The sequence below is a fragment of the Stomoxys calcitrans genome, chromosome 5, assembly GCF_963082655.1.
Source record: "Stomoxys calcitrans chromosome 5, idStoCalc2.1, whole genome shotgun sequence".
Lineage (NCBI taxonomy): Eukaryota > Metazoa > Arthropoda > Insecta > Diptera > Muscidae > Stomoxys > Stomoxys calcitrans.
The window spans coordinates 7,301,705-7,327,578 of record NC_081556.1 but is presented as its reverse complement, the minus strand read 5'-3'; the positions used below and the strand labels follow the sequence as shown (position 1 = coordinate 7,327,578).

Here is a 25,874-nt window from a genome sequence, read left to right as displayed (position 1 = left end):
CTTTCTATTCTACTCTCGCAGTTTCTTAGTCTTGCTTTATCTGACCTCATCTCTTCCTAAATGTCACTCTTGTTCGTTTCATCTCTCCGTTGTGTCACTATCACTTTGTTGTAATATCGTTACTTCTCATGGGTTTTCTCTCAATATCGTTATATGTCATTTTCCTCATTTTCGCTATTTATCTCTTGTTTTTTTTTTCTCCAAAATCTGTCTTATGGTTTTTCTTTCTATTACTAATTTTTCTCGATATCGCTATTAATCTCTTCCTCCTGGTCTTGATCTTTTTCTCCACAATCTGTCTATTACATCTTCTGTTAATATATCTCTCATTCCCTCTTAGGTTAGGTTAGTCTGAAAAGAGGGTGCGAATATTAATCCGCCCCTTGGAAATGTACACATACACCTAAGGCAATAATCAGCTTATAGCGCCACTCTAAATAGTAAAAGAATTACCTAGAAAAAGAAAATCTATGTTAGGAATTCCGTGTTACTTACAAAATCCTTAATTGTTTTCCATGCCACACCCCTAAGTTGGTTCATGTCTGGTATTGGTCCCCACCTAAGTGCCGGTATCTGTTAGCCCCCTCTTTATCGCTCTATCTTCCTCAATTACTATATCTCTTGCTCTATCTATCTCTAACTATATCTCTAAAGCCTCTCTCAAACCCTCATTCCTTGTGTTATTTTATATTTAGTTCTTTCTCATTCTCATTCTCACTCCCTCTCTCATTCTACCTTAATCTGTCATTCCCTCTCTATTACACTCTCTCCCAAGGCGACTCAAAGCCTAAAATCCCTCTTAAATAAAATATTAAATTTTAATTAAATTTTTAGAACATTTATTTAAAATTTAAAACAATTGGCGAATAAATTTTAATCTGAATCTCTAAATCTCAACTTTGTACAACATTAGGTTGGGTCCTAGAACAAAACTTCAAGTCAATAGCTTCAGTAGTGAAGACATTTTTTGGTGAACGAATGGGTAGACAAAGGGATAGATATAAAGAGAGAGACGCGGGGATATAGAGGGAGAGATAGACAGACATACCACCAGACAGACAAGCAAACGGAGTAACAGACGGACGCAGGATCTACGGTTTGATCTCAAGCAGATCGACAGACGGACAAAGGTATAGATAAAAAGACAGATATATGGGCATACAGGCAGACGGATGAAAGGTATACACTGACAGATAAAGCGTTACAAGACTAGAGAATTACATCTCATACAGACAGATGATTTGATTTTTAGCAAAATTAAACGATTATTTTCTAGCAAAAAGGAATTTTAACACAAACCATTTTAATTACAAGGAAGTCATACAGTTAATTTGTGCAATCAAAAATTTAAGAATTCTTTGCTGTAGTGGCGCCTTGCAAACGAAAACTGGCAAACGAGACATTGTCTTCGTAAAAGATTAAGCTTACATTGTATTCGACCAGTATGGTATAAGTAGGATAAAAGTTCTCGGATAAACGAAAATTCGAAATATTATATAAGAAATCCTGCAACAAACAAAATGTTGGCACAGAAACGTTTGTCACTCTATTTTTTGGGGTAAAATAATACTCACCGTTCTCACAGGGCAGGCCATGGGAGCATTGATGCTTCTTGAAGCTTCCAAAAAAATATCCCTAACCAATGGAAAAGGTATTTGCTTATGCAACAGATCACATAAATTCAGCTTGGCATCGAAAAATTTCAGTGCTTTCATGCTCTTCTTAGATTTAATGTGAATCAATAACCGAGCTTCGGCTTTTGACGACAGTTGACGATAAAGTAAAAAGCTAACAGACACATTGTAGCGATTAGGTGCAGTTTGTTGGAAGCTGCAATTGAATTCTTTAAGACGTGCTTCTGACTTAGCGCAGGATAAGTTGTGCAACTCAATATTGTAATGCCTGTTTGCCATCTAACCCGAGGTGAGGGAGGTTGAAAAAAACAAGAAAGAAGTGAAAAAAGTAACATAACTCAGTGTCATCTATAATTACCCCGAATTGGTTAAAACCAATCAAAACTACAATAATTGCCACAATTTTAAATGACATGATACGCGTTTGTTTATTTTCGTTTGGAGCTTTATTGAACTGCTCGTTGTGGCGAAACAAAAATGTACTGATATTGAATTTCTCCAAACCACTATTTATTATTTCAAGCTTAAATGAATGCATTGGCATTAAATTATATTTGATTTTAAAATATTAATGGTGCAGGACTTAAAATCCATTAGAGAAACGCTTTTAGACAACAACAACTAAATACATTTTGTTGAAATTAATTTTCTTTCAATCTCTAGACTGGTACCTGATGGAAAGGGCACATAGAGTCTTGATAAGCCACTTGATAAATTGCAGAATATAGATTAATTATAAAACGGTATATTGAAGGCATTTGTAGCTGAAATTCAAATTAGCTCTGCAGAGATGCGGTGTATATCTTTGAGATGTATGGATAATGTGGGAAACTGAACTGAAAGTGGTAATAAGTAGTAGTATGGTAACTAGTGGTAGTATGGTAACTGGTAGTAGTATGGTAACTATTGGTTACAAGTAGTAGTATAATAACAAGTAGTAGTATGGTAACAAGTAGTAGTATGGTAACTAGTAGTAGTGTGGTAACTAGAAGCAGCATTGTAACAAGTAGTAGTATGGTAACAATTAGTAGTATGGTAACTAGTAATAGTATGGTAACTAGTAGTAGTGTGGTAACTAGTAGTATTGTGGTAACTAGTAGCAGCATTGTAACAAGTAGTAGTATGGTAACAATTAGTAGTATGGTAACTAGTAATAGTATGGTAACTAGTAGTAGTGTGGTAACTAGTAGTATTGTGGTAACTAGTAGCAGCATGGTAACAAGTAGTAGTATGGTAACAATTAGTAGTATGGTAACTAGTAATAGTATGGTAACTAGTAATAGTATGGTAACTAGTAGTAGTGTGGTAACTAGTAGTAGAATGGTAACTAGTAGCAGCATTGTAACAAGTAGTAGTATGGTAACAATTAGTAGTATGGTAACTAGTAATAGTATGGTAACTAGTAATAGTATGGTAACTAGTAGTAGTGTGGTAACTAGTAGTATTGTGGTAACTAGTAGTAATATGGTAACTAGTAGTAGTGTGGTAACTAGTAGTAGAATGGTAACTAGTAGCAGCATGGTAACAAGTAGTAGTATGGTAACTAGTAGTAGTCATTGTAGTAGTAGTTATTGTGGTAGTAGGGCCGAGTTATTGAATACTAACGACCTAATAACACTTAATATTGGTAACACCGCTACCTTTGTTAATAGGATTAGGGAAGAGGTATTAGATGTGACGATATGTTCGAAAAATCTTATCGGTGAGGTTCAGGATTGGAGGGTCTCCATGGAACTCTCTTTCTCTGACCATCGCTACATTAGGTTTAGAATAGCACGGCCAGTACCGAATCCGATAAGCTTCCGGTATAAGTTGGAAACCAACTGGAAAAAATTCGGAAGGCTTCTTAAAAAAAAAGACTTGGGCAAGATTATTTAGATTGTCCAAGCATAAAAGACATTGACGAAAATGTCAACAGGCTACACTGGTAGGGTCCTTCGAAGATAGTTGTCCTCTTCGGGAAAGGAGATCAGCCCAAGAAAAACTCTGGATGACCGAGGAGATTGGCAATATTGGGAAAGAGGTCCGCAGGCTTTTTAACAGAGCACGTCGTAAAAAAACAGAAGTTTATTGGGATGTGTATAACACACGGATCAAGGAAAACAATAAGATTACCAGAGCGACAAAACGTGCCTCCTCTCAGCTATTCTGCGAACTGGTCGATAGCGTTAATGACGCCGCCAAGATAAAAAAGTTTCTCTTAAAAACCCATGTCCAAACTGAAACTTTAGTAGATGACATGGGAGTGAGAGCAGAGACAACGGAGGACATGTTGAGGCTTTTGATGAAAACCCATTTTCCACAGAATACGACAGGACTCACGGAGACGCCGGAATTTTGATATAATGACGTTGATCGTTAGCCAAAATTTTCACAGCGTGCCAAGAACTTGTATATACTTCGAAAGCATGGCAAAAGGCAAGGGTGGTGTTTATACCCAAGCCAGGCAAGGCAATTTATGCTACACCAAAGGCCTACATACCCATAAGCCTTACGTTCTTTCTACTCAAAATCATGGAACGTATTGTGGACACCATAATGAAGAGTAGGACATCCATCGAACTCAAACAAATGGCATGCCTATGTCAAAGGAAGGTCGGTGGAGACTGCCCTGCACGAGGTTGTGCATAAAATGGAAGAATCCTTTGATGCAAAAACGTACACCCTGGCGGTATGAATTGGAGAAAAAGTGCCACATAAGGACCATACAGCAGGTTCAGAGTATATGTTGTCTTGGCAATGTGGACCACGCCCACTAGGGTACTGGAGACTATACTAGATATCCGACCCATTGACATACAGATTAAGTGTGAGGTAGCCACTTCGGCTATGAGACTCAAGGCGATGGGAGAATGGATTGAGGTTGGGAGCAGCACATACTATCGCGGTATAATCGAGGCGACGATAGGAAACCTGAAAGGAAGGGAAGAGGAAGCATTCAAGTGCTTAGGCTTCCTTAAATGGTGTAATAGTTGCTTCGCTCCTTCTGATCTTCTCAACATCTTTACCACGTTCATAAGACGGAAAATGGAGTACAACTTACATATATGGGCTGGAGCTTCGAAATCACCCCTGGAGCTTCTTGAAAGTATACAGAGGAGAGCGAAAGCGTTGATAGGGGACAGAAGGGTTTCCAACTCTATTGCCTCCTTTGAACATCGTCGTAATGTGGGTTGTTTGGCGCTGTTCTATCGGTACTTTCATGGTGTGTGTTCGTTTGATATTCTTCTTATTCCTGATGTAAGAATGTTTGTCAGGGATACTAGACATTCCAGGAACTCACACCCGTTTGTAATTAATTGGCCAGCGGACCGCACAATGCATTATAGAGAGAATTCTTATTTCGCCCCAACCGTTCGTATGTGGAATCAACTTCCGGCTAATGTTTTACCCGGCCACTTTGACATCCAAAGATTTATGACAAATGTCAATAAGCACTACATCCTTTTCCTCCCCTCCAATTCCTAATTTCCTCTCGCCAACGCAATGCACTGCATTCATAGGGGACATCCCCTGCGTGTTGGGTGCCAGAAAAAAAAGACAATTTCATAATTTCCTTTCGCCAAAGCAATGCGCTGCATTCATAGGGGACATCCTCTGCGTGTTGGTGGATAGAAAAAAAAAACTAGTAGAGTGTGGTAACAAGTTTGATAGTTGAATGTAACTAGTGGTAATATGGTAACTAGTCCCGAGCCCCTAGAAGCAGGCCTGTCTTCCAACAACTGCGCCAAGAACGCTTCAAATCGGTCAAGAACTTGATATAGCTCCCATATAAACCGATTTCCCAATTTGATTTCTTGAGCCTCTGGAAGCTGTAATTTTCATCCGATTTGGCTGAAATTTTGCACATACTGTTCTGTTATGACTTCCAACTAATGTGCCAAGTACGGTTTAAAACGGTCAAGAACTTGATATAGCTCCCATATAAACCTATCTCCCGATTTGCCAAGTACGATTCAAATTGGTCTATTACCTGACATAGCTCCCATATAAACCGATCTCCCGATTTGAATTCTTAAGCCCTTACAAGCCTCTCTGATTTGCCTGAAATTTTGCATATAGTGTTCTGTTTTGACTTTCAAGAACTGTGCCAAGTACGGTCCAAAATAGGTCTGCGCCCAGATATACAAAAGCTCCCATATTTTAGCAGAATCCATGGTGGTGGGTTCCCAAGATTCGGCCCGGCCGAACTTGCCAAACTTTTATTTGTTAATTTTGTTTTGGTTGCAGCTTTCATTAGTACCTTGTTTACAATTATTTTAAGCTTTTGGCTTTCTTTTGTGGAATATCCCATATATATCAAACATTATTTTCATTGTGATGTTTTGAGAAAGAAAAAAACATAGGAATGAACTTTTCTCATTCATCATTGAGAAAATATGGAAATGCTTGTCAGCAATTTTGTTATTTTTCTAAAAACAAAGTGGTGATAGCTGATATTTGCTACATTGGACTTAAAAGTATGTGTCTTATAAGGTGGCCTTGAAATTGTATACTCCAACGGTCATAATTTATTTTTCCTTTTCTTGTTATGGAAAAGTGAAGAGATACTATTGCCATGAACAGTTTCCCATACGCCCTATATAATATAGCCATGCTTATAGATTTCTAATGTTTATGTTATTTAAAAATCTTCTAAATGTTATTCTTAGTTGATGGGTTTCCTAAGTCGCAATAGATTTATTATTGTGGTATTTTTTCCTTGGCGTTCTGTTTTTCTAGCATTGAAATTGGTGTTTTTTTCCTTGAAAACCTTTCAATCCAATTCAATTGATTTTACAAAATGATCTTTTGAATTGAATAGAAAAAAATTTGAAATACCTATGGCGCCATTCAGACATTATAATCATTAAATTAGAAATTATTGAAAAGCAAAATGAAATCGAATAAATGAACCACATTAGCCAGCCATCATTTTATTTGATTGTGGACCCAAAAGATTGTTAAGAATTTTTGCCATCATTATATAGAATCAAATATTTAAGAATAAACACAGCAAAACCATAGCCAAAGTATTTATGACTTTGATGTCTTTGCCGAAATATATTGGAAAATGAAAATATTTTAAGTATTTTTGTATATTCGAATAGATATAGGAAAATACTACTGTGAACTGTGGCCGAAGAATATTTCGGTTTTGTCTCTCTCTATATATATATATATAATCGAAAACAAATTTAGAAATTTGTTAAGGTTCTTGCCGACTAGTTTTTGCACTAAAACAAGTAATCACTGAGTCTTTCATAAAGCATAAAATTTCAGCAATATTAACAGAAGTATTCCAGGAAAATCAACAAAACCACTTCAACGTTGCACAGTGTTCCAGAATCGAAAACAAAGAAATAAAGGCGAAAAATTCAAAAAGTGACTTATCTTATAGTTCATATTTCATTTATACGCTCTTCATAAGGAGCCTAATCGAGATTTGGGAGCTATTGCATTTTATTTTCATAAGGTTTTGTCATTCTCCAATTCACTTGTTTGTGTCCAAATTCCTAACAGACATAAGAAAAGCCGCATTTTTCATATATTTGAATGTTGTAAATTTTTTGTATCGTTTGAATTATAGTTTAATACTGTCGGCTGTTAGCAGCTTTTTTGCTATTTTACTGGGATTTGCATAATCAGCTTCATTCCAAGTCAAACCGAGGTTCAAGTCTCAGTAAAGATCTTGCTGACAAGTTGTAGAGATTTTGCTCATATACCAAAAACCGTTATTATAACCCATAGGCTCCTGCTGCCTTGTTATTCTTCAGCTGGGATACTGCTTCTGTTAGCAAGAGAAGCAAGATGTCTTTTAATTACTACCAATGAACCATTCTGATCGTTTATAGAAGCCTTGCGATTGTTCTTATCTGTTAATATAGGGGATTCCTAAAATTTTTAACTCTACGGCTGGCTACCCATAGACTCCTGCTGCCTTGTTATTCTTCAGCTGGGTAACTGTTACAGTTTGCAAGAGATGCAAAATGCCTTTCATTACTACCGTTATGTCATTCCGATTCATTTAGAAAAGTCTAATAACCTGCTTCCATTAAAATATGATATTCCTAGAACTTTAAATATTTTAACAAAAAACAATGCTCTTTCTTATTTTTTGTACAATTTCTTGGATCTGCCAACAATATGTTCTTAATTTCCCCTATAGAATATAAAAAAACAAACATCATAAAGCTGGTGACCGACGATAATCTGTTTTGTGGATTATTCCTTTTCAGCTAAACTGATGTGTGTTTGATTAATATTTTGGGATTATTGATATATATCATCCATTTGCATGCTCTGTTTTAGCCATTAATAAGAATTGTATATTTCAATAAATACGTTTGTGCTTGTGTATATGTATACATATACATATGTATATATATATATATTTACTATTTATAAATATTATATTCCACCCAGACTAGTGCCAAAGTTGGCATTTATGAAAAAAAGACACAACACTTTGTGGGATACATTTTTTGCTGTGACATTTTAAATGGGCCAACAAAAGAAAACATGAGTTAAGCAAGGGGTTTTCTACCAAACGATATGGTAAAATATATGGTGTGTTTTTTAAGACAATTACTCAAAATTTCTATTTGTGCAGAAATTTTCTTAGAAAGTTTTTCCTACAAAAAAAAAAGGAATTTGTATTACAAAAATATGAAAAATTTAAATATAGATGTTAGTTGTCTGTTTTTCGGCGTGTGTGTGATAGAAGCCTCGAGCTTGAGCTTTAATCAGGCCCGATGGGTACTTAGACTCAAATTTAAATACCATATTCGTATTCTACTCTCCAATACCTTTCATTTGATACCTATATTGTCCCGATCGGTCTACTTCTGATTTTGCGTTGTTTTTTTTTGGCATAAGGGGGAGGGTCCATCCCCCTTCCGATACCGAAAAATTATATAGCCTATGTTTCTATCCAGACCAATCTACACATATGCGAACATTTCGAAAAAATCGGTTCTGCCGTTTTTCAGTCTATACGGAACAAACAAATCGAGTCCCATATATCCGTGATTGGCTAATATGCCCATTTTGGGCGTTGTTGTGGGGGTGGGGTGACCCCCTATACTTCGACATGAATTTGTTGAATCTGCTCCCGCATACTTTTCATTTGATACCCATATTGTCCTTATCGGTCCACTTTTCATTTTGGGTGGCGTTTTTGGGATAACGGTGGAGGGTCCGCCCCTTTCGTTATCAATAAATTATAAATCTTATTCCTGCTTCCTGACCATATTCGTTATCTACTCCCGAATACCTTTCATTTGAGTCGCATATTGTCATGATCATGAAATAAATCTATTTGAAGAGGTTTTGGGGCTGGGGCGGCACCCCAGGTAATTGAACCCCACTTTTATTATTCGTACTCTACTCTTGAATACCTTTCATTTGAATCCCATATTAATTCCGATCGGTCCACTTTTATTTTTGGGTGGTACTTTTGTTGTAAGAGGGAGGGTCCGCCCCCCCTCCCAATACCAAAAAATTATATAGTCTATGTTTCCTTCCAGATCAATCTACACAATCTGTGAACATTTCAAGGTAATCGGTTGAGCCGTATTTGGAACAAACAAACATACCGACAAATCATTTCGCCCCGAATGTGTATATCGAATTCGTGTCATTGAAGCGCAGAGGTAAGCAAGTCCGCCAATGATGCTAAACGAGTGGGTTCAAATCCTGGCAAGAGCGTTGGAAAATTTTTCACTGGTGGTTATTCCCTCCTAATGTTGGCGACATTTGTGAGGTACTATGCCATGCATAGAAGTCGTGCAAAAATTTCTTCCCTTAGAAGTGTCGTACTGCGGGACTCCGTTGGGACTCGGCTATAAAAAGAAGGTCTTTTAACATTGAGCTTAAACTTGTATCGGACAATGCTCATTGATATGTGAGAAGTTTGACCCCGTCGAGAGCAAATGTTTGCCTTACTATTTATACTTCTCTGTGGACTCTTATATTAAAGTGGATAAATATGTCCAGTTTGGGGTGTATTATGGGACAGAGGTGGGCACCCAGATACTTGGCCCTTAAAGTAAATATAAGCTTCGTGTTGTACTCTTAAATACTTGTTATATGAGCCTCATATTACCATAGCCCGACACGGGATAGGTGAGAGCACCACACAGGCTAAAACTTGGAGTTACGGTCTGTGTGGTGTTCTTCGCTGTCAGGAGAAGCTTATCTGCGAGCTACCGGGCGCGTGCACAGATTGCGAATAGTGGAATGCTCCTTATGGAGTAGATGCAATGACAGTCGCGGACCATCGGCGGAATCGAGCGAAGAGTCTCAGTGAGAGGCCGGGCGGCACTGGCTCCTGAACAAATACTGAGTGCATATGATACTCGATATGACAAGGCGAGTTATTGGCGTCTTTAAATAACCAATGGCTGCCCTGTTTCCGTGGCGTTCGGTCCTTTGAACCAAAACGAGCATACTCACCTACAGGAGCTTGAAATGAAAATGTGGCTACAACAAATCAATAACAACCACAGTCGGTAAATAATTCATGATTGGTCTATATATTCATTTGACGTGGAGTGCTTTTTGGGGGCGGGATGGTACCTCAGACATTGCGCCCAAATATGGATGCCAAATTCGTTCTCTACTCCCAAATACCTTTCATTTAACCCCCTAATTACCATGGTCGATAAATATGTATGGTTTGAGGACATTTTGGGGCTGGGGCTGGCACACCGCCTCTTACCCTAAAAATAGATAACAAATTCGTTCTGTACTCCCGAAAACTTTTCATTTGACCCCCCTATTGATATGTTAGGAAAATAAGTGCTTCGGGGATTGGCAGGATTCCTTTTCTACTCTCAAATACCTTTCATTTGAGTCCCATATTGCCATGATGGGTCAAGTTACCAGTTTGAGGTGTTTTAAGGAGGTTAAGCGCCACCTAGATACTTAAACACTAATTTTAAAGTCATTTTCCTAAAATACTCCCAAATTGCTTTCATGTGGGTCTCATTGTCGGCTAGTATGCCCATTTGGGGGATTTTGGGGGAGGGTACACCTCCCATTACATTGATTTAATTTGTTTGCCATATTCGTAATCTACTCTCGAGTACCTTTCATTTGAGTACCATATTGAGATGAACGTCCGATATGTCTTTTTGGAGGAGTTTTGGGGTAAGAGCAGCCCACTGAGTGTTTAGACTCACATTTAAATACCATATTCGTATTCTACTCTCCAATACCTTTCATTTGAGCCCCATCCGATCCGATCGTTCCACTTTTGATTTTGGGTGGTGTTTTTGGGGTAAGTGGGAGGGTGCGGCCCCCCATATCAACAAATTATATAGCCTGTGTTTGCTTCCAGAACAACCTACACAAATACCTTTTTTATTGAACCCCATATAGCCATGATTGACAAATATTCACAGTTTGGAAGCTGTTTTGAGGGGTAGGCAACCCCTATCACTTGAAACTGATTTTTAGTACCATATCTACTCTACTCCCTAGTCTACTCCTAAAAACCTTTCATTTGAGTCCCATATTGTTCCGATCGGTGCATTTTGATTTTTGGTAATACTTTTGGGGCGGCTCCCTACGTACTTGAATCTTATTAAAAATACCATATTCATACTTTTCTCTTAAATATATTTAATTTGAGTCCCATATTGTCCCGATCGGTCCATTTTTGATTTTTGGCACTACCTTTGTGTGGTTTTGGGCCTGGGGCGGCCTCATAGGTACTTGGACCCAATGTTTAATACCATATTCGCATGTAACTTCCAAATATCTTTCATTTGAGATGCATATTGTCCCAATCGGTAAATATGTCCTGCTGGGGGCTTTTGGATAGTGTGTTGGCCTATCAGACACCAAGGAGTAAATTTTTGTGTCAGATGTGTACTCTAATTTTAAATACCTTTCATTTGATACCCATATTGCCCCAATCGGTCCTCTTGTTATTTTGGGCGGTGTTTTTGGAGGTTGGGGACCCCTGACACTTAGGGTTCCATTTTTATGCCAAGTTCGCACTCTACTCTTTAATATCTTTCATTTGATACCCATATTGTCCCAATCGGTAAACATGTCCGTTCGCGTGGGATTTGGGATGGGGCGTCCCCTCAGGTTATTTGACCTCAAAGTTTTACACCAATTTCACGTTATTGGGGTACCATAAGGTGCCGTACAAAATTTCCCTTAAATCGGGGCACCCATCTCCGTTTTTGAAAATGGGGTAACCTCCAACAGATGCACAGAATCATGTACACCATGAAGTAGTGGAATTGTCACAGAAAAAAGTCTGTCATTCGTTTTCGTCATTAATACGCTTCATATGCAACATACCAACGCACGGCCCTTGAAACCATCACACCTGATATGGTTTATAAGTCTTCTAGCCAAAGACGTGTTTCGTCTTTTCCTTTTCCATTTGCAAAGAAAATCACCAATCATTGAGCTTTTATGCCTTACAGGCATAAAACTTGAAAAAAAAAAGAAATTTTTATAGATATTTTGTCAACTTTTTTCCTATAGAAAATATGGAAGAAAAATTGTGGTTTTTTAGAAAATTTCGTCAAAATATTATTTCTGTAGAAATTTTGTAAACGAAAATATATAAATTAAATTAATTTAAAATCTGTGTTTTATAGAAAATTTTGTCTAAATTTTTTTGGAAATTTTGTAAAATTTTATTTAGAAAAATTTTCAAAATTTTTTTCTTAAATTTAATTTTTATACAAATTTAATGAAACTTTGTAACTTTTTCTACATTAATTTTGTCAAAATTTTATCTCTAAAAAATTTTGCGAAAGTTTTGTCATTTTTTAGAAAAATTTGTCACAATTTTATTTCTAAAAAAAATTTTGTCAACACTTTACCACATAAGGAACCTTTTTAAACATTTTGTCTAAAAGTTTTCCAAAACACTCCTTTATTCAAAATAATAAACAACAGGATTTTAGTTTGCTTTAATATTCCCATATATATGTGCTTTAGAAAAGTCACTTTGATGCTAAAACACATTTAATGCAAACATTTTTCATAATGTCTCTGCTGTGATGAACTAAACAGGTGGTGGTGAAAACCATTTCCGAATTCCTTTCATATTTGCAACCCAAGCTATAGAGAATTGGCAAGGGATGCCAACTGGAGCCTATGTTTAAAACAATCACTTTGGGATTGAACATTTGAGATTTTACGCTACGTCACCATAAACTGATGTTTTTGAATTTGTAAAGCTTTTATTTTTATATATAAAGGGTGATTTTTTTGAGGTTATGAGCCTCATCGCTGAACAAAATTTGTCAAAATTTGAACACTTTTCGAACCGAACACTGATTTTGGTAATAAAATTCAATGATTTGCAAGCGTTGCTCGTTAGTAAGTCTATTCATGATGAAATGTCAAAGCATACTGAGCATCTTTCTCTTTGACACCATGTCTGAAATCCTACGTGATCTGTCAAATACTAATGCATGAAAATCCTAACCTCAAAAAAATCACCCTTTATATATATATATTTTTTTTTTGGTAAAAATATCACCAGAGAAACTAATAATTATGTAACAAACCTTCAGCAATTGCAACAAAAATTGTTATTTGCAACAATTGGTATCTTGTTAACGTTGCACTTTGAGGTGATGATATGGACAATACCATGAGTGTCTACAGTTTGAAAAACAAAATGAAGCAAAGGTACAAAGAGCGAAGGCCTACGTAAGGCCTTTTTTCAACATTAAATCAATTTTCTTTAATATATATATATATATAAATTCTAACATAATCTTTTTTTAAATTACCACCTATACCACCCATATAATTCTAAGAAATTTACTTTTTGTTTATTTATTTTTTATCAAATTATAAAGTTTCTATAATATGTTAAAACAAAAAAGGAAATATATCTCATAAAAATCTCTCTTTGAAACACATAAAAGGCCTTTAAAGGCCTGCCATTATTCATTCACCGCTGCGTTCTCTTATAACGATACTAGCAAAAATGCAACAATGTGAACAATAGCATCATAACAGCATCAACAACAACAGTATTATGCCATTTGACTTTTGGGGCGGGCCGTTTAAAACTGTATATACGAATACAAAGACGGGCCATGGCAACTATGAACACAACAAAAAGGCAAATCAGTGTATGTCAGTTGTCAGAGTTACATTGCAGTGGGGCACACTGCATAGTGTTGCCCGCAATGTCTCTACCCAAACCTCTTTTGCTCTCTCCTTTGTTCTCATTATCTAATATTTTCTCTGGTCACCATTGTGTGTAACTTTTGTAAGCATTGTTGGGTTAGTATGAGTGTGTTTGATTTTATGAATAGCCCGATTTTTATTCGTTCCTGTATTGCCTTCAAGGCATTCAAAACATTTCTGCAAATAAGGCATCAAAGCAAAACTGAATTTTCCCACAACTCAGTCGAGCATACAAATGTTTTCATTGAGTTGGCCAGAATACTGATGTGTTATAGTATGCTTAAGGAGTCTCTACACTAGGTAACAAACATAAAAGTATACATTATATTATACCTCAGTAAGAAGATTCACTCTGTATATACTATATGTGTGAAGAAAGCATTTTGGGAATTGCATAGGGGCTGACTCAAACTTAGAGATTTTTTTACTTGATCTAAGGCTTCACGGCTAAAGCTAGAATCATGAAATTTTGCACGAATGTTGGTCATAGCCACGGGCTAAGGCTGGATTTGGTTATATGCGTACGTTAAGGTACGAAATGTTATGACGCGAACAAATGGGGCTAGAATTATGTACTTGAGCTCAAAATAAAAAGCGTCTCGAAAAAAAGTATGGTGTATAAACTTTTTGAAAATTGTACCGGAAGTGGGAGAAATAGTACGCATAGTACCGCAATTGGTAGGTACTTTGACTTCATAGACAACTGGTGAAAAAGGATGAGCGTGAAAAGATAGTATGAAAACATAGGATTGGTAACGGGAGGAAACGCACATTTAGTACCGCAATTGGTACCATTTAGTACTTTTATTACAGATGGAACTAGAGGTCTAAAATATGGCATTTAGGTACAACTAGGAACTATATGATGGATGAGAAAATGATCTATTCAAAATTCGTACATTTTGGTACCAAAATTGGTACCATTTAGTACTTTCATTACAGATGGAGTTGGAGGCCTGACATTTGACATCCCGGCCCAACTAGGAAAAATATGATGGTTACTATGATCTTTTTACAATTCTAATATGTTGGTACCAAAATTGGTACTATTTGGTACTTTCTTTGTAGATGGAGCTAGAGGTCCGAAATTTGGGATATAGTATGGATGACTAAATGATCTATTCAAAATTCTTACATTATGAAAAAAAAAATAGAAATTGTTTATAGAAAATTTTGTGAATTACCACTGAAGTCGTGGATTTTTTTTTGTAACAATCAATTGTGTGTAACACTCGATTGGTGATTCAGCTCAACTAAAATACTCAGATGTGTAAAAATTCCTTTTTTTTAGAACACTAGCTATATTCCGCTCGCTCAGCTGCGCCTTCATTAGCACCACGCTAAAAATAAGTTTTTTACTTACTACCATATATATCTCCACAGTACAATTTGTTTATCTACACCTTCACATTTTGGGAGGTGTTTTGAGGGTAAGGCAACCTCCTATCACTTGAACCTGATTTTTAAAATCACATTCCTAGTCTACTCCCAAATACCTTTCATTGAAGTTCTATATTGTCCCGATCGGTCCACTTTTTATTTTGAGCGGTACTCTCAGGGCGACGTCTTAGGTACTTGGATCCAATTTTCGATACCATATTCGCATTCTACTCCCGAAAACCTGCTGGATGCTTTTGGGGGTGGGGAGGCCCCTTAGACATAAAGGAATACATTTTTATGTCAGGTGTATACTCTACATTTAAATACATTTCATTTGATACCCATATTGACCAAAGCGGTAAAAATTTCCTGTTGGGTGGTGTTTTAGGGGGTCGGGGACACGTAGACAGATAGATAGACAGACAGATAGACAGACGGACAGACAGATAGATAGAGAGACAGATAGATAGACAGACAGACAGACAGATAGATAGAGTGACAGATAGACAGACAGATAACCAGACAGACTGACATAGCTAAATTCAATCAGAAAGTGATTCTACATCGATCGATATACTTATGAATGGGTCTATTTTTGTTCTTTCTGGGTGTTACAAATAATTGCACTAAGTTATAATACCCTGTACCACATTAGTGGTGTAGGGTATAAATATTTTCAATATTTCTTATATATATATAATTTTTTTTTTTGCATAGAAAATGTTGTCAAAATCTATTATTTTGATAGGTTGCGCCCGGCTTTAAAATCCCACTTTTATTTATTCGACTTGTGCATTCACAATAGACTACAAAGTATTAAAGAAATCAATCTGATAAGACTGGCAAATATGTACTTCAGCAACAACCTGGAATGTTCATGGAAAATTTAGCATTTAGTAGTACCTAACAACATTTTGGTTTTGCAACCCGCAACACCTAGATATATTTAGATATAGGTCAAGATTGCAATTCTATAAATCTGCATTGTTTTTTCCTTTTTGTGAAAATACCAAAATTTTATCAAGAATTTCAAATGTTCGCCTTATACAAGGAACAGCTGCAAATGTTCTTTTAATTGTAAAGATTTATTTTAATTTCTAATTCTTTTTTCGCTTAAAATTTTGGCAAATTTTCTTCAATCACTTTAAACATCATGTTGCCATTGTATGCGGCTAATTTATTTTTACAAAAATACAAATTTGTGGCTAACGTAGAAGAGGGGCGTCTTTATTCATTTCATTTCAATATCAAACAAATGTTGAAAGTGAACAGATGACCATTACATCTCGATCACCAAAAGAGAAGGCATCATGGTCTAGAGAGTGAATTGCATGCCATGAAATGCATTTCTCCCGCATTTCTCCCGCATTAATCATTGCAGTTTATTCATTGTGGATAGTCGTGAATGTAAAGGTTAAATAAAAAAAAAACACAGAAAAGAAAATATTTCGCAACAGAAAATTTTTTAGCAAAAAAAAATTCTAACGGAAATATTTTGATGAAATGATCCACAAACAAAGCCAAAGAGAAAAGAACGCACTCATAATTAATAAAAATTTCATTTATCGGACAATTAATTTGAATGCATAGTTAGCTGCAGCAAAGCTACAAAATATTGTACTTTATTTTTTTTTGTAGAGGCGTTTATAACAACAACACCAAAAATCAAAAAATCACAAATGCCTTGTAATATTTTTTTGGAATTTTCAATTAGTTTGCGAACAGCATATGCAGTGCGTAGTTGTGATTTTCCCCAAATTGTGTGATAGCAACAAAATTCGCCTTGAAACTGGACGTTCGTGAAATAATAATGCGGAAAAGAGTTTAAACGAAAGTTTCGAAACTACCGAAAAGTTTGTGATATAGTAAAAAACTACAAAACAGCAGCCGAAAAATATCGAAAATTATTAGTGCTAAAATATAAACATACAACTTGAAATATAAAAGTGACAGTGAGTTTATAAAAGCTTTTGAATTATGTGCTCGAAAAAGCTTTAAGAAAAGCCTTCACGTTGTGAATGCTGAAACTTAACCAAACTTGAGAGTGGAAATGAAGGCTTAAACTGTAGCCAAATATCGCAGCAAAAATATCTGTGAGAATTAAAAAGAATCATCTAAAAGCTCTTAAACGGAAGAAAATCATATAAGATAAAGATTTAAAGCTGCATAAAAGCTTTAGTAAGCATTTTTGTTGTGAACATCTCTGTAGAAAATTAAAAATCATACCGTAAAGTACTTTTAAGCAGAAAATATTTACCAATAAAAGCTTTTTAAAAGCTTTCATAAGCTTTTCACCAAAATCAGCAAGTGTGTTTACAAAAGCTTTTGAATTTTGTGTGTAAAGTGTCAATGTTACAAAAAAAGCTTGAGTGCAAATTACTTGAAGCCTAAAGCTAAAAAAAGTTGAGTCTTGATTACAAGAGGAGAAAAATTCAATGATTTGCCGAAAACAGCTTAAAGCTATTAAAAAAATCTATTAAAAGCTTAATCAAAATCTTGAGAATCGTTTTAAATAAAAAAAATTTCAATAGTGAAAAAAGAAATTTGAGTATGTACAGCTTGAAAGCTTAAGCCTTATATAAACGAAATAAAAAAACAAATATGAAAATGTTAAAAGTTAAGTCTCGAATGCAAGAAGAAGACGAATTCAACGGATACAGCTTAAAAGTTTAAAGCTTTGCAAAAAGAAGAACAATTTAATGGATGCAGCTTAAAGATTTATTAAAGAAAATACAAAAACCTTTGTAATTCTACAATCAAAAAGCTTTTACAAACATTTCTTATGATTTTCGAAAATAAGTTAAAAAAAAAAAAAATATCGAGTGAGTTAATAAAAGCATTGCAATTTTTTGATTAAAGAGAAAGAACAAATAAAATATATGACACACAACTTAAAAAAACACTTAAAACTTAAAACCTTGTAAAGCTCCATCAAAAGCTTAAAGTTATATAAAAAACTTTGGAAAAAAAACCTATTAAAACCATATAAAGATTTTACATTACACCAAAAATAATAGAATATTTAAAAAAACACAAAGCCAAAAAACAAACTACCAAACCAACGAAAAGCTTTTTTCAGTATAACCACGTTTCGTGGCAATATAAAATAAATTGAAAAAATAAAGAAAATCAAAAACTCAAACATAAGAAGAATATTCATAAAACTAAAACCGTGGCCTATAAAAAGCTTTTGAAAGTTCAAGGAACAAAGCTTTAATCGAAAAAATTAAAGACGCTTTTATTGTGGCTTAATTAAGTGAGCAAATTGGAAAGCTCAGCAAGCTTTAGCAAATCTAAAATCTCGTTGTATATGCAATCGCGCTTAAGCGGGACAGTTGAAAAAGTTTCAAAAGCTTCCCTAAATAGTAGCATTAAAATTCAAAAATTTTGTAAAGCTTTTACAACAAAACCTTTTATTAAGAAATATAATAGTTTTAAATGTGGCTCAATAAAGTGTTTAAATTGAACAGCTTCAAAAGCTATGAAAGCTCAAAGGTTGCATTTTTTTCTGTAAATTGAACGGTTTCAAAGCTATAAAATCTCGAAAGGACGCTGAACAGCTTCAAAAGCTATAAAAGCTCAATTTTGCTGTTTTCTCGCGTAAATTGAATATCTTCAAAGGCTAAAACAATCTCTAAAGGTCGTTTTATGTGTGGCGCGATTATAAACCAAAAACTTTAAAAGCTATCTTAAAAAATTGAGCGAACACGCAAAGATTTTCAAAAGCTTTTAATACAAAAGATCTACGTGTAAAATAATAGTCGTTGTAATTGTTTCGCGATAAAAGTGCATGAGTTGCTCTAAAGCTCGTTTTGAACGTGGTGTGGCTAAGTGCGCAAAAGCTCCAAAAGCTTTGTTATAAAGTTGAGCAAACATTTTTAAAAGCTTTTAAAGCAAAAGCAATAATTGAAGAATGTAATAGTGTTTTATGCATGAAGAATGTAATAGTGTTTTATGCGTAGAAAAGTGCAAAAGTTGTGAAACAAAAGCTCAAAGCTCAAAAATTCTCTTAAATGCTTTTACAGTTTTTAAGACAAAACCAATAACAAACAACTAGTAGCCGTTTTAATTGTGATACAATTTAGACACGTTTTATAGCGAAAGCTGTTAAACTGGAAAAGCTCTAAAAGCTTCTTTAAAAAGTTGCGACAAAATTAAAAAACATTTTTTAAAGACAAAAGATATCAATTAAAAATTATTTGTGGCACGAAAGAAGGCATGAATTGTAAAGCTTCAGAAGCTCGTTTTATTTATGGTGCGATAACATGCGAAAATTGTAAAGCTTAAAAGCTCAAATTTAAAAAAAAAACTTTCAAAAGACAAAAAATATTAATTGAAAATTATTTGTGGCACGATAGAAGGCATGAAATGTAAAGCTTCAAAAGCTCGTTTTATTTATAGTGCGATTACATGCGGAAATTGTAAAGTTTAAAAGCTCAAAAAGCTTCCCTGATGCGTTTTGTCATTACTATAGCATTTGAAATTTTGTGAATCCTTAACGATAAAATATAATTGTTTGAAAGCTTTTATGAAAGCTCTTTATAAGAAAAAAAATATTACTTTATTGTGATTAAACAAAACACTTTTGAAGAAATTCAATAAATTATTGAAGCAAAAAATACAAAAAACAATCAATTATTCGTTATGTGAAACGATCCCCGGTCATTATTACTTCCTAGCTTAAAACCTTTGGCAATTTAAAAATTTCACACCATTTAAAAATGAAATTGTGAATTGTTTCTGTGAAAAATCAGGAAGTTAAATGATAACTCTACCCCCTTCTTCAATCAAACATATCAAATAAGTAAAAAGTTTTTAACATACTGATATATTGGTTTAACATTTCCTGCTAAAATCCAATTTGTATGGTGATGAAAAATTCAGTGGCCGTAACAAGTGCTATTTTCCATTGTACTGTCAAAGGTATTCAGGAAAGATAAGCCCAACCATTGATATCAATGCAGGTAATTGCGGTTATTATTATACATTACTCACTATTATGTATGTATACTATATGCTATGAAGAATTTATGGACACGTGTGCGGATGAAAAAAAACTCTTTAGATCTCTTTATAAAAAGAAAATTGTATAAGCAGTCAAAATAGCACCCTTGGCACAAACCCATACATCATTAACATATAACAAGACGAAATATTTCCATATGATTTTTCTTGGAATACAGAATTTTTTCTACATAAAGCTTATTTCGGTTATTTTTTCTCCAAATAATGCTTCTTTGAAATCTCTGCCGATAGACCACACTCAAAATCTTAAACCTTACCATAATCCACTTCATAAAAGATGACATGTTCTAGACACAGAACAGAACTGGTATTCTGGTTTATAAATTTCTACGCACTGAGTGTATATGTCGCAGTAATTGTTTGGTATTTAGCAGACAGTGAAATTGATTACCTCCAATACTATATGAAAAATAAAACAAGTAAAAAGGTATTAAGTTCGGCCGTGCCGAACTTTGGATACCCACTACTTCGGGTACTTATAGGTTAACTATCTATCTTTCTAACTTATGTACCAATAGCAGCTATATCGAAATTTGGTCCGATTTGGACCAAATTCGGCACGGACATAGAGTGGTCATTGTTCAATTTTGTAGAACAAAATATTGGTCTTTTTGGCAGCTATATCTAAGTATACATTGATCTCAACCATGTAGGACACGGATGTCGAAAAGCCTTACCTAAGTTACTGTGTCAAATTTCAGCGAAATCGGACATCAAATGCGCCATTTATGGGCCCAAGATCTTAAATCGGCAGTTCGGTATATATGGCAGCTATATCCAAATCTGGATCGATCTGAGCCAAATTGAAGAAGGATGTCGAATGGCCAAATAGAACTGACTTTCCTACATTTTGGCGAAATCGGACAATAAATGCACCCAATATGGCCCAAGACCTTTTATCAAGAGATAGGTCTATATGGCAACTATATCCAAAATCTGGACCGATCTAAGCCAAATTAAAATGTATGTCGAGTGGCTTAACTTAACTTACTGTCCCAAATTTCGGCGAAACCGGACAATAAATGCGTCTTTTATGGGCCCAATACCCTAAATTAAGAGATCGGTCTATATGTCCGATTTCACCAAATTTTGGTGAAATCGGAAAATAAATGCGCCTTTTATGGGCTCAAGACATTAAATCAAGAGATCGGTCTATATGGGAGCTATAACCAAATCTTGACCGATCTGGGCCAAATTATCTCAAATTTCGGCAAAATCGGACACTAAATGCGCCCTTCATTGTCCCAAGACCTTAAATCGAGAGATCGGTCTATATGGCAGCTATATCCAAATCTGGTTCGGTCTGGCCCATATTGAAGAAGTATGTCGAGTGGCCTAACACAACTCACTGTCTCAAATTTCGGCGAAATCGGATAGCAAATGCGCCCTTTATGGAGCTAAGACCTGAAATCGAGAGTTCGGTTTATATGGCAGCTATATACAAATCTGGACAGATCTGTGCCAAATTGAAGAAGGATGTCGAAGAGACTAACAGAACTTACTTGCCTAAATTTCGGCGAAATCGGACAAAAAATGCGCCTTTTATGCGTCCAATACCTTAAATCGAGAGATCGGTCTATATGACAGCTATATCCAAATTTGAACCGATCTGGGCCAAATTGAAGAAGAATTCCGTAGGGCCTAACACAACTCATTTTCCCAAATTTCGGCGAAATTGGACAATAAATGCGCCTTTTATGGGCCCAAGACCTTAAATCGGGAGATCGGTCTATATGGCAGCTATATCCAAATCTGAACCGATCTAGGCCAAGTTGAAGAAGTATGTCGAGTGGCCTAACACAACTCACTGTCCCAAATTTCGGCGAAATCGGGCAATAAATGCGCCCTTTATGGGCCCAAGGCTTATAAGGCAACTATTTTCAAATCTGGACCGATCTGGGCCAGATTGAAGGAGAATGTCGAAGGCGACATCGGATAATAAATGTGCCGTTAATGGGCCCAAGACCTTAAATCGAGAGATCGGTCGATATGGCATATATATCCAAATCTGGACCAATCTGGGCCAAATTGAAGAAGAATATCGAAAGGCCTAACAAAACTTACTTTCATAAATTTCGGCGAAATCTGCCAATAAATGCGCCTTTCATGGGCCCAATACCTTAAATCAAGAGAGCAGTCTATATGGCAGCTATATCCAAATCTTGACCGAATTGGGTCAAATTGATGAGGAATATCGAGTGGCCTAAAACAACTCACTGTTCCAAATTTCAACAAAGTCGGATAATAAATGTGGCTTTTATGGGCCTAAGACCTTAAATCGGCAGATCGGTCTATATGGGGGTTATATCAAGATATAGTCCGATATAGCCCATCTTCGAACTTAACCTGCTTATGGTCAAAAAAAAAAAAAAAAGAATCAGTGCAAAGTTCAGCTCAATATCTCTATTTTTAAAGACTGTAGCGTGATTTCAACAGACAGATGGACGGACAGACGGACGAACAGACGGACGGACATGGCTAGATCCTCTTAGATTTTTAATAGGGTGAAACGGTTATTTCGATGTGTTGCAAATGGAATGACAAAATTAATATACCCCCCATCCTTCGGTGGTGGGTATAAAACCAATGATAGGGCATACCAGTTTTGTCTGTCTCCCATAAATCGATAGAATTGGCAGCAAGCAGCTATTTTTTGTTTATTGGCAAAACATGTAAATTGTTAACAGTTTATAGTGGCCATAAAAAACACAAACGGCAGATAGTAATTTTTTGGGCAAACAAGCTATTCAGTTGGGCCACGTGGAAAGCTCAGAAAAATTAACATACACGTGCTTCAAGGCATTTGCTATCAAACAATGATTTGTATGCAAAAAAACCGAAATTGTTAATAAGATTAGGCAAGAAAAATTGTTCATGTGTTCTACGAACAAGAAGTGAAGACTTGAGAAAACGTTTAAGAAAAACGTGTTTGCTTTATAAAAACGTTTTTGCTTTAAGCCAATAGAAATAAGCCTTTAAATTACATTGTAATTTCGCTTTTTCTGGTTTCTGCCATCTAGTTTCTTTCTAAGCAATTTAAAATGAGCGGTTTCAACGGTTGATGGTCTGGTCTGCCGATAGTCTCCCAAGGGGTCAAGGTAGTTTAATGTTTAATTTTGTAAACAAGCCATTAATAGACAAACATTTCCTCATCTGGCATTAAAATTTTCCCTAGATCACATGTACGAAATGGTGCGAATGAATAGCTGAGCTGTTTTGGGAGTGGCTGTCCACATTTTCCGTCAATGTGCTATGTGGTCGCGCGATATTAGATATGAGTGATTTTACTTGACATAAGTCAGAGTATTGTGTTAAAGGTGTCTATTTTTGGGTAGCACAAAAAGAGGCATTAATAGATTTTTTTTAATATCATGTTATTTTTAGGATAATCTAAATACATAGCAATATGGTAGATCTTATTAAAGCATTGTCAAAAATGTCAATTCAAAGAAATACAATACAGAAGGGCATATGGTTTATTGCAACAAATTCAATAGCATAGAAAACTCATATTGATAACTAAAAAAATATTTGAAAAAATAACAAAAAATTAAAGAAAAATATTAAGAAAATAGAAATTAAACTAAACAAGCAAAAAGGCGTTAAGTTGGACACCCACCACCTTGGGTATATATGTAAACCACATTTCATAAAAATCCTGTGAAAATTGCATACCTTATGTCCCATAACAGTTATATCGAAATAGGTTCCGGTGTAGACCAAATACTAATAATAACGAGTCATTGTTCAATTGTGTATAACAAAATATTAGTCTTTTTAGTAGCTACAACTAACGACTTTTTAGTAGCTACAACGACGTCGAAGAGCCTAACGTAAGTCACTGTGTAAAATTTTTGACATCGGGTTATAAATGCGTCTTTTATGGGGCCAAGACTTTAAATGGAGATATCGGTCTACATGGCAGCTATATCCAAATGTGGACCGATTTGGGCCATATTGCAGAAGTGTGTCAAGGGGTTTAACTTAACTCACTGTCCCAAATTTCGGCGACATCGGACGATAAATGCGGCTTTTATGGGCCTAAGACCCTAAATCGAGGGATCGGTCTATATGGCAGCTACATTCAAATCTGGACCGATCTGGACAAAATTGACGAAGGATGTCGAGAAGCCTAACATAACTCACTGTCCCAAATTTCAGCAAAATCGGATAATAAATGTGGCTTTTATGGGCCAAAGACCCTAAATCAAAGGATCTCTGTTACGACTTCCAACAGCTGTGCCAATTACGGTCCAAATCGGTCTATAACCTGATATAGTTGCCATGTAAACCGATCTCCCGATTTGATTTCTTTATTTTGTATAATATTTTAGCAGAACCCTTGCTGGTGGGTTCCCAAGATTCGGCCCGGCTGAACTTAGCAAGCTTTTACTTGTTTTGTCTGTTCGCGATTTTTTTTTTTTGGTATTAAAATCTTATTGAGATTCCATTGCAGGATAATTTTGTAGAAATTTTATTTTTGTAGAAATTTTTTCGCAATTTTATTTTTACAGAAAAAAAAATGTATTTTTGATAGAAAATTTCGTATATTTTTTTAGATAATTTTGTCAATACTTTATTTCCATGGAAAATTTACTCAAAATTTTATTTTCTCAAAATTTTATTTCTATAGAAAATTATGCTAAATTTTTTCTTGCAAAGAATTTGGTCAACATTTTATTTATATAAAAATTTTTGTCAAAATTTTATTTTTGTAGAAGATTTTTTTTTTTTTAAATTTGTGTCCAAATTTTGTTTTAAAGAAACTTTTGTCTACATTTTATTTTTATCAAAAAGTTTGTCAAAACTTTACTTATATAGAAAATTTTGTCATTTTTTTTTAATAGAAAATTTTGTCTAGATTTTATTTTTATAGAAAATTTTGTCAAAATTTTATTTTTATAGAAAATTTTGTCAAAATTTTATTTTTGTAGAAGATTTTTTCAAAATTTGTGTCCAAATTTTGTTTTAAAGAAACTTTTAATATTTTATTTTTATCAAAAAGTTTGTCAAAACTTTACTCATATAGAAAATTTTGTTAAAATTTTATATGTATAGAAAATTTTGTCAAAATTTTATTTTTATAGAAAATTTTGTCAAAATTTTGTCAAAATTTCATTTATATAAAAAATTTTATCAAAATTTCATTTGTATAAAAAATTTTATCAAAATTTCATTTATATAGAAAATTTTGTCAAAATTTTATTTTAATAGAAATTTTTGTCAAAATTTTATTTTTATAGAAAGTTTTGTCAAAATTTTATTTATATAAAAAATTTTGTTTAAATTTTATTTTTTTCGAAAATTTTGTCAAAATTTTATTTTTATAGAAAATTTTGTTAAAATTTTATGTTTTATAGAAAATTTTGTCAACATTTTATTTTTATAGAAAATTTTGTCAAAATCTTATTTTTATAGAAAATTTTGTCAAAATTTAATTTTTATAGAAAATTTTATTTTTGTAGAAAATTTTATCTTTATAGGAAATTTTGTAAATAATTTTGTTTTTATAGGAAATTTTGTAAAAAATTTTATTTTTATAGGAAAGTTTAATAAAAATTTCTATTCTACAGATAATTTTGTATAAATATTATTTCTAATATTTTTTAAAATATATTTAAAGATCAGATTTTTTGGAATATGTTTTGTAATTTTCCTATTTTTTGTTGAGAACTT

General features: G+C 34.5%; 2 protein-coding genes across 2 annotated transcripts; one reads left to right on the top strand and one right to left on the bottom strand.

Annotated features, from left to right (window-relative positions):
* Positions 1-1,263: 1,263 nt before the first annotated feature.
* LOC106091755 (uncharacterized) lies at positions 1,264-2,091 on the bottom strand. Its single transcript, XM_013258399.2, has 3 exons — positions 1,993-2,091; positions 1,575-1,913; positions 1,264-1,506 (listed from the first exon to the last, which is right to left on the bottom strand). Exons 1-3 carry the CDS (start codon positions 2,047-2,049, stop codon positions 1,348-1,350), a joined length of 555 nt encoding a protein of 184 aa, XP_013113853.2. The 5' UTR covers positions 2,050-2,091; the 3' UTR covers positions 1,264-1,347.
* Positions 2,092-2,576: 485 nt separating this feature from the next.
* Positions 2,577-16,976, top strand: LOC131997678 (uncharacterized). The gene is made up of 2 exons (XM_059368901.1): positions 2,577-3,210; positions 16,888-16,976. The coding sequence occupies exons 1-2, from the start codon at positions 2,577-2,579 to the stop codon at positions 16,974-16,976; spliced, it is 723 nt and encodes a 240-aa protein (XP_059224884.1).
* The last annotated feature ends 8,898 nt before the right edge of the window (positions 16,977-25,874 follow it).

Bases quoted from the DNA above. Each gene is read 5' to 3' on its own strand.
- LOC131997678 (XM_059368901.1), top strand. From the start codon at position 2,577: ATGGTAACAAGTAGTAGTATGGTAACTAGTAGTAGTGTGGTAACTAGA. The intron at 3,211-16,887 runs GTAGTAGGGCCG...ATTTTCAATTAG, and splicing joins TTGTAGTAGTAGTTATTGTG to TTTGCGAACAGCATATGCAG.
- LOC106091755 (XM_013258399.2), bottom strand. From the start codon at position 2,049: ATGTCATTTAAAATTGTGGCAATTATTGTAGTTTTGATTGGTTTTAAC. The intron at 1,914-1,992 runs GTAATTATAGAT...ACCTCGGGTTAG, and splicing joins TTGGTTTTAACCAATTCGGG to ATGGCAAACAGGCATTACAA. The intron at 1,507-1,574 runs GTGAGTATTATT...TGTTTGTTGCAG, and splicing joins TGGCCTGCCCTGTGAGAACG to GATTTCTTATATAATATTTC.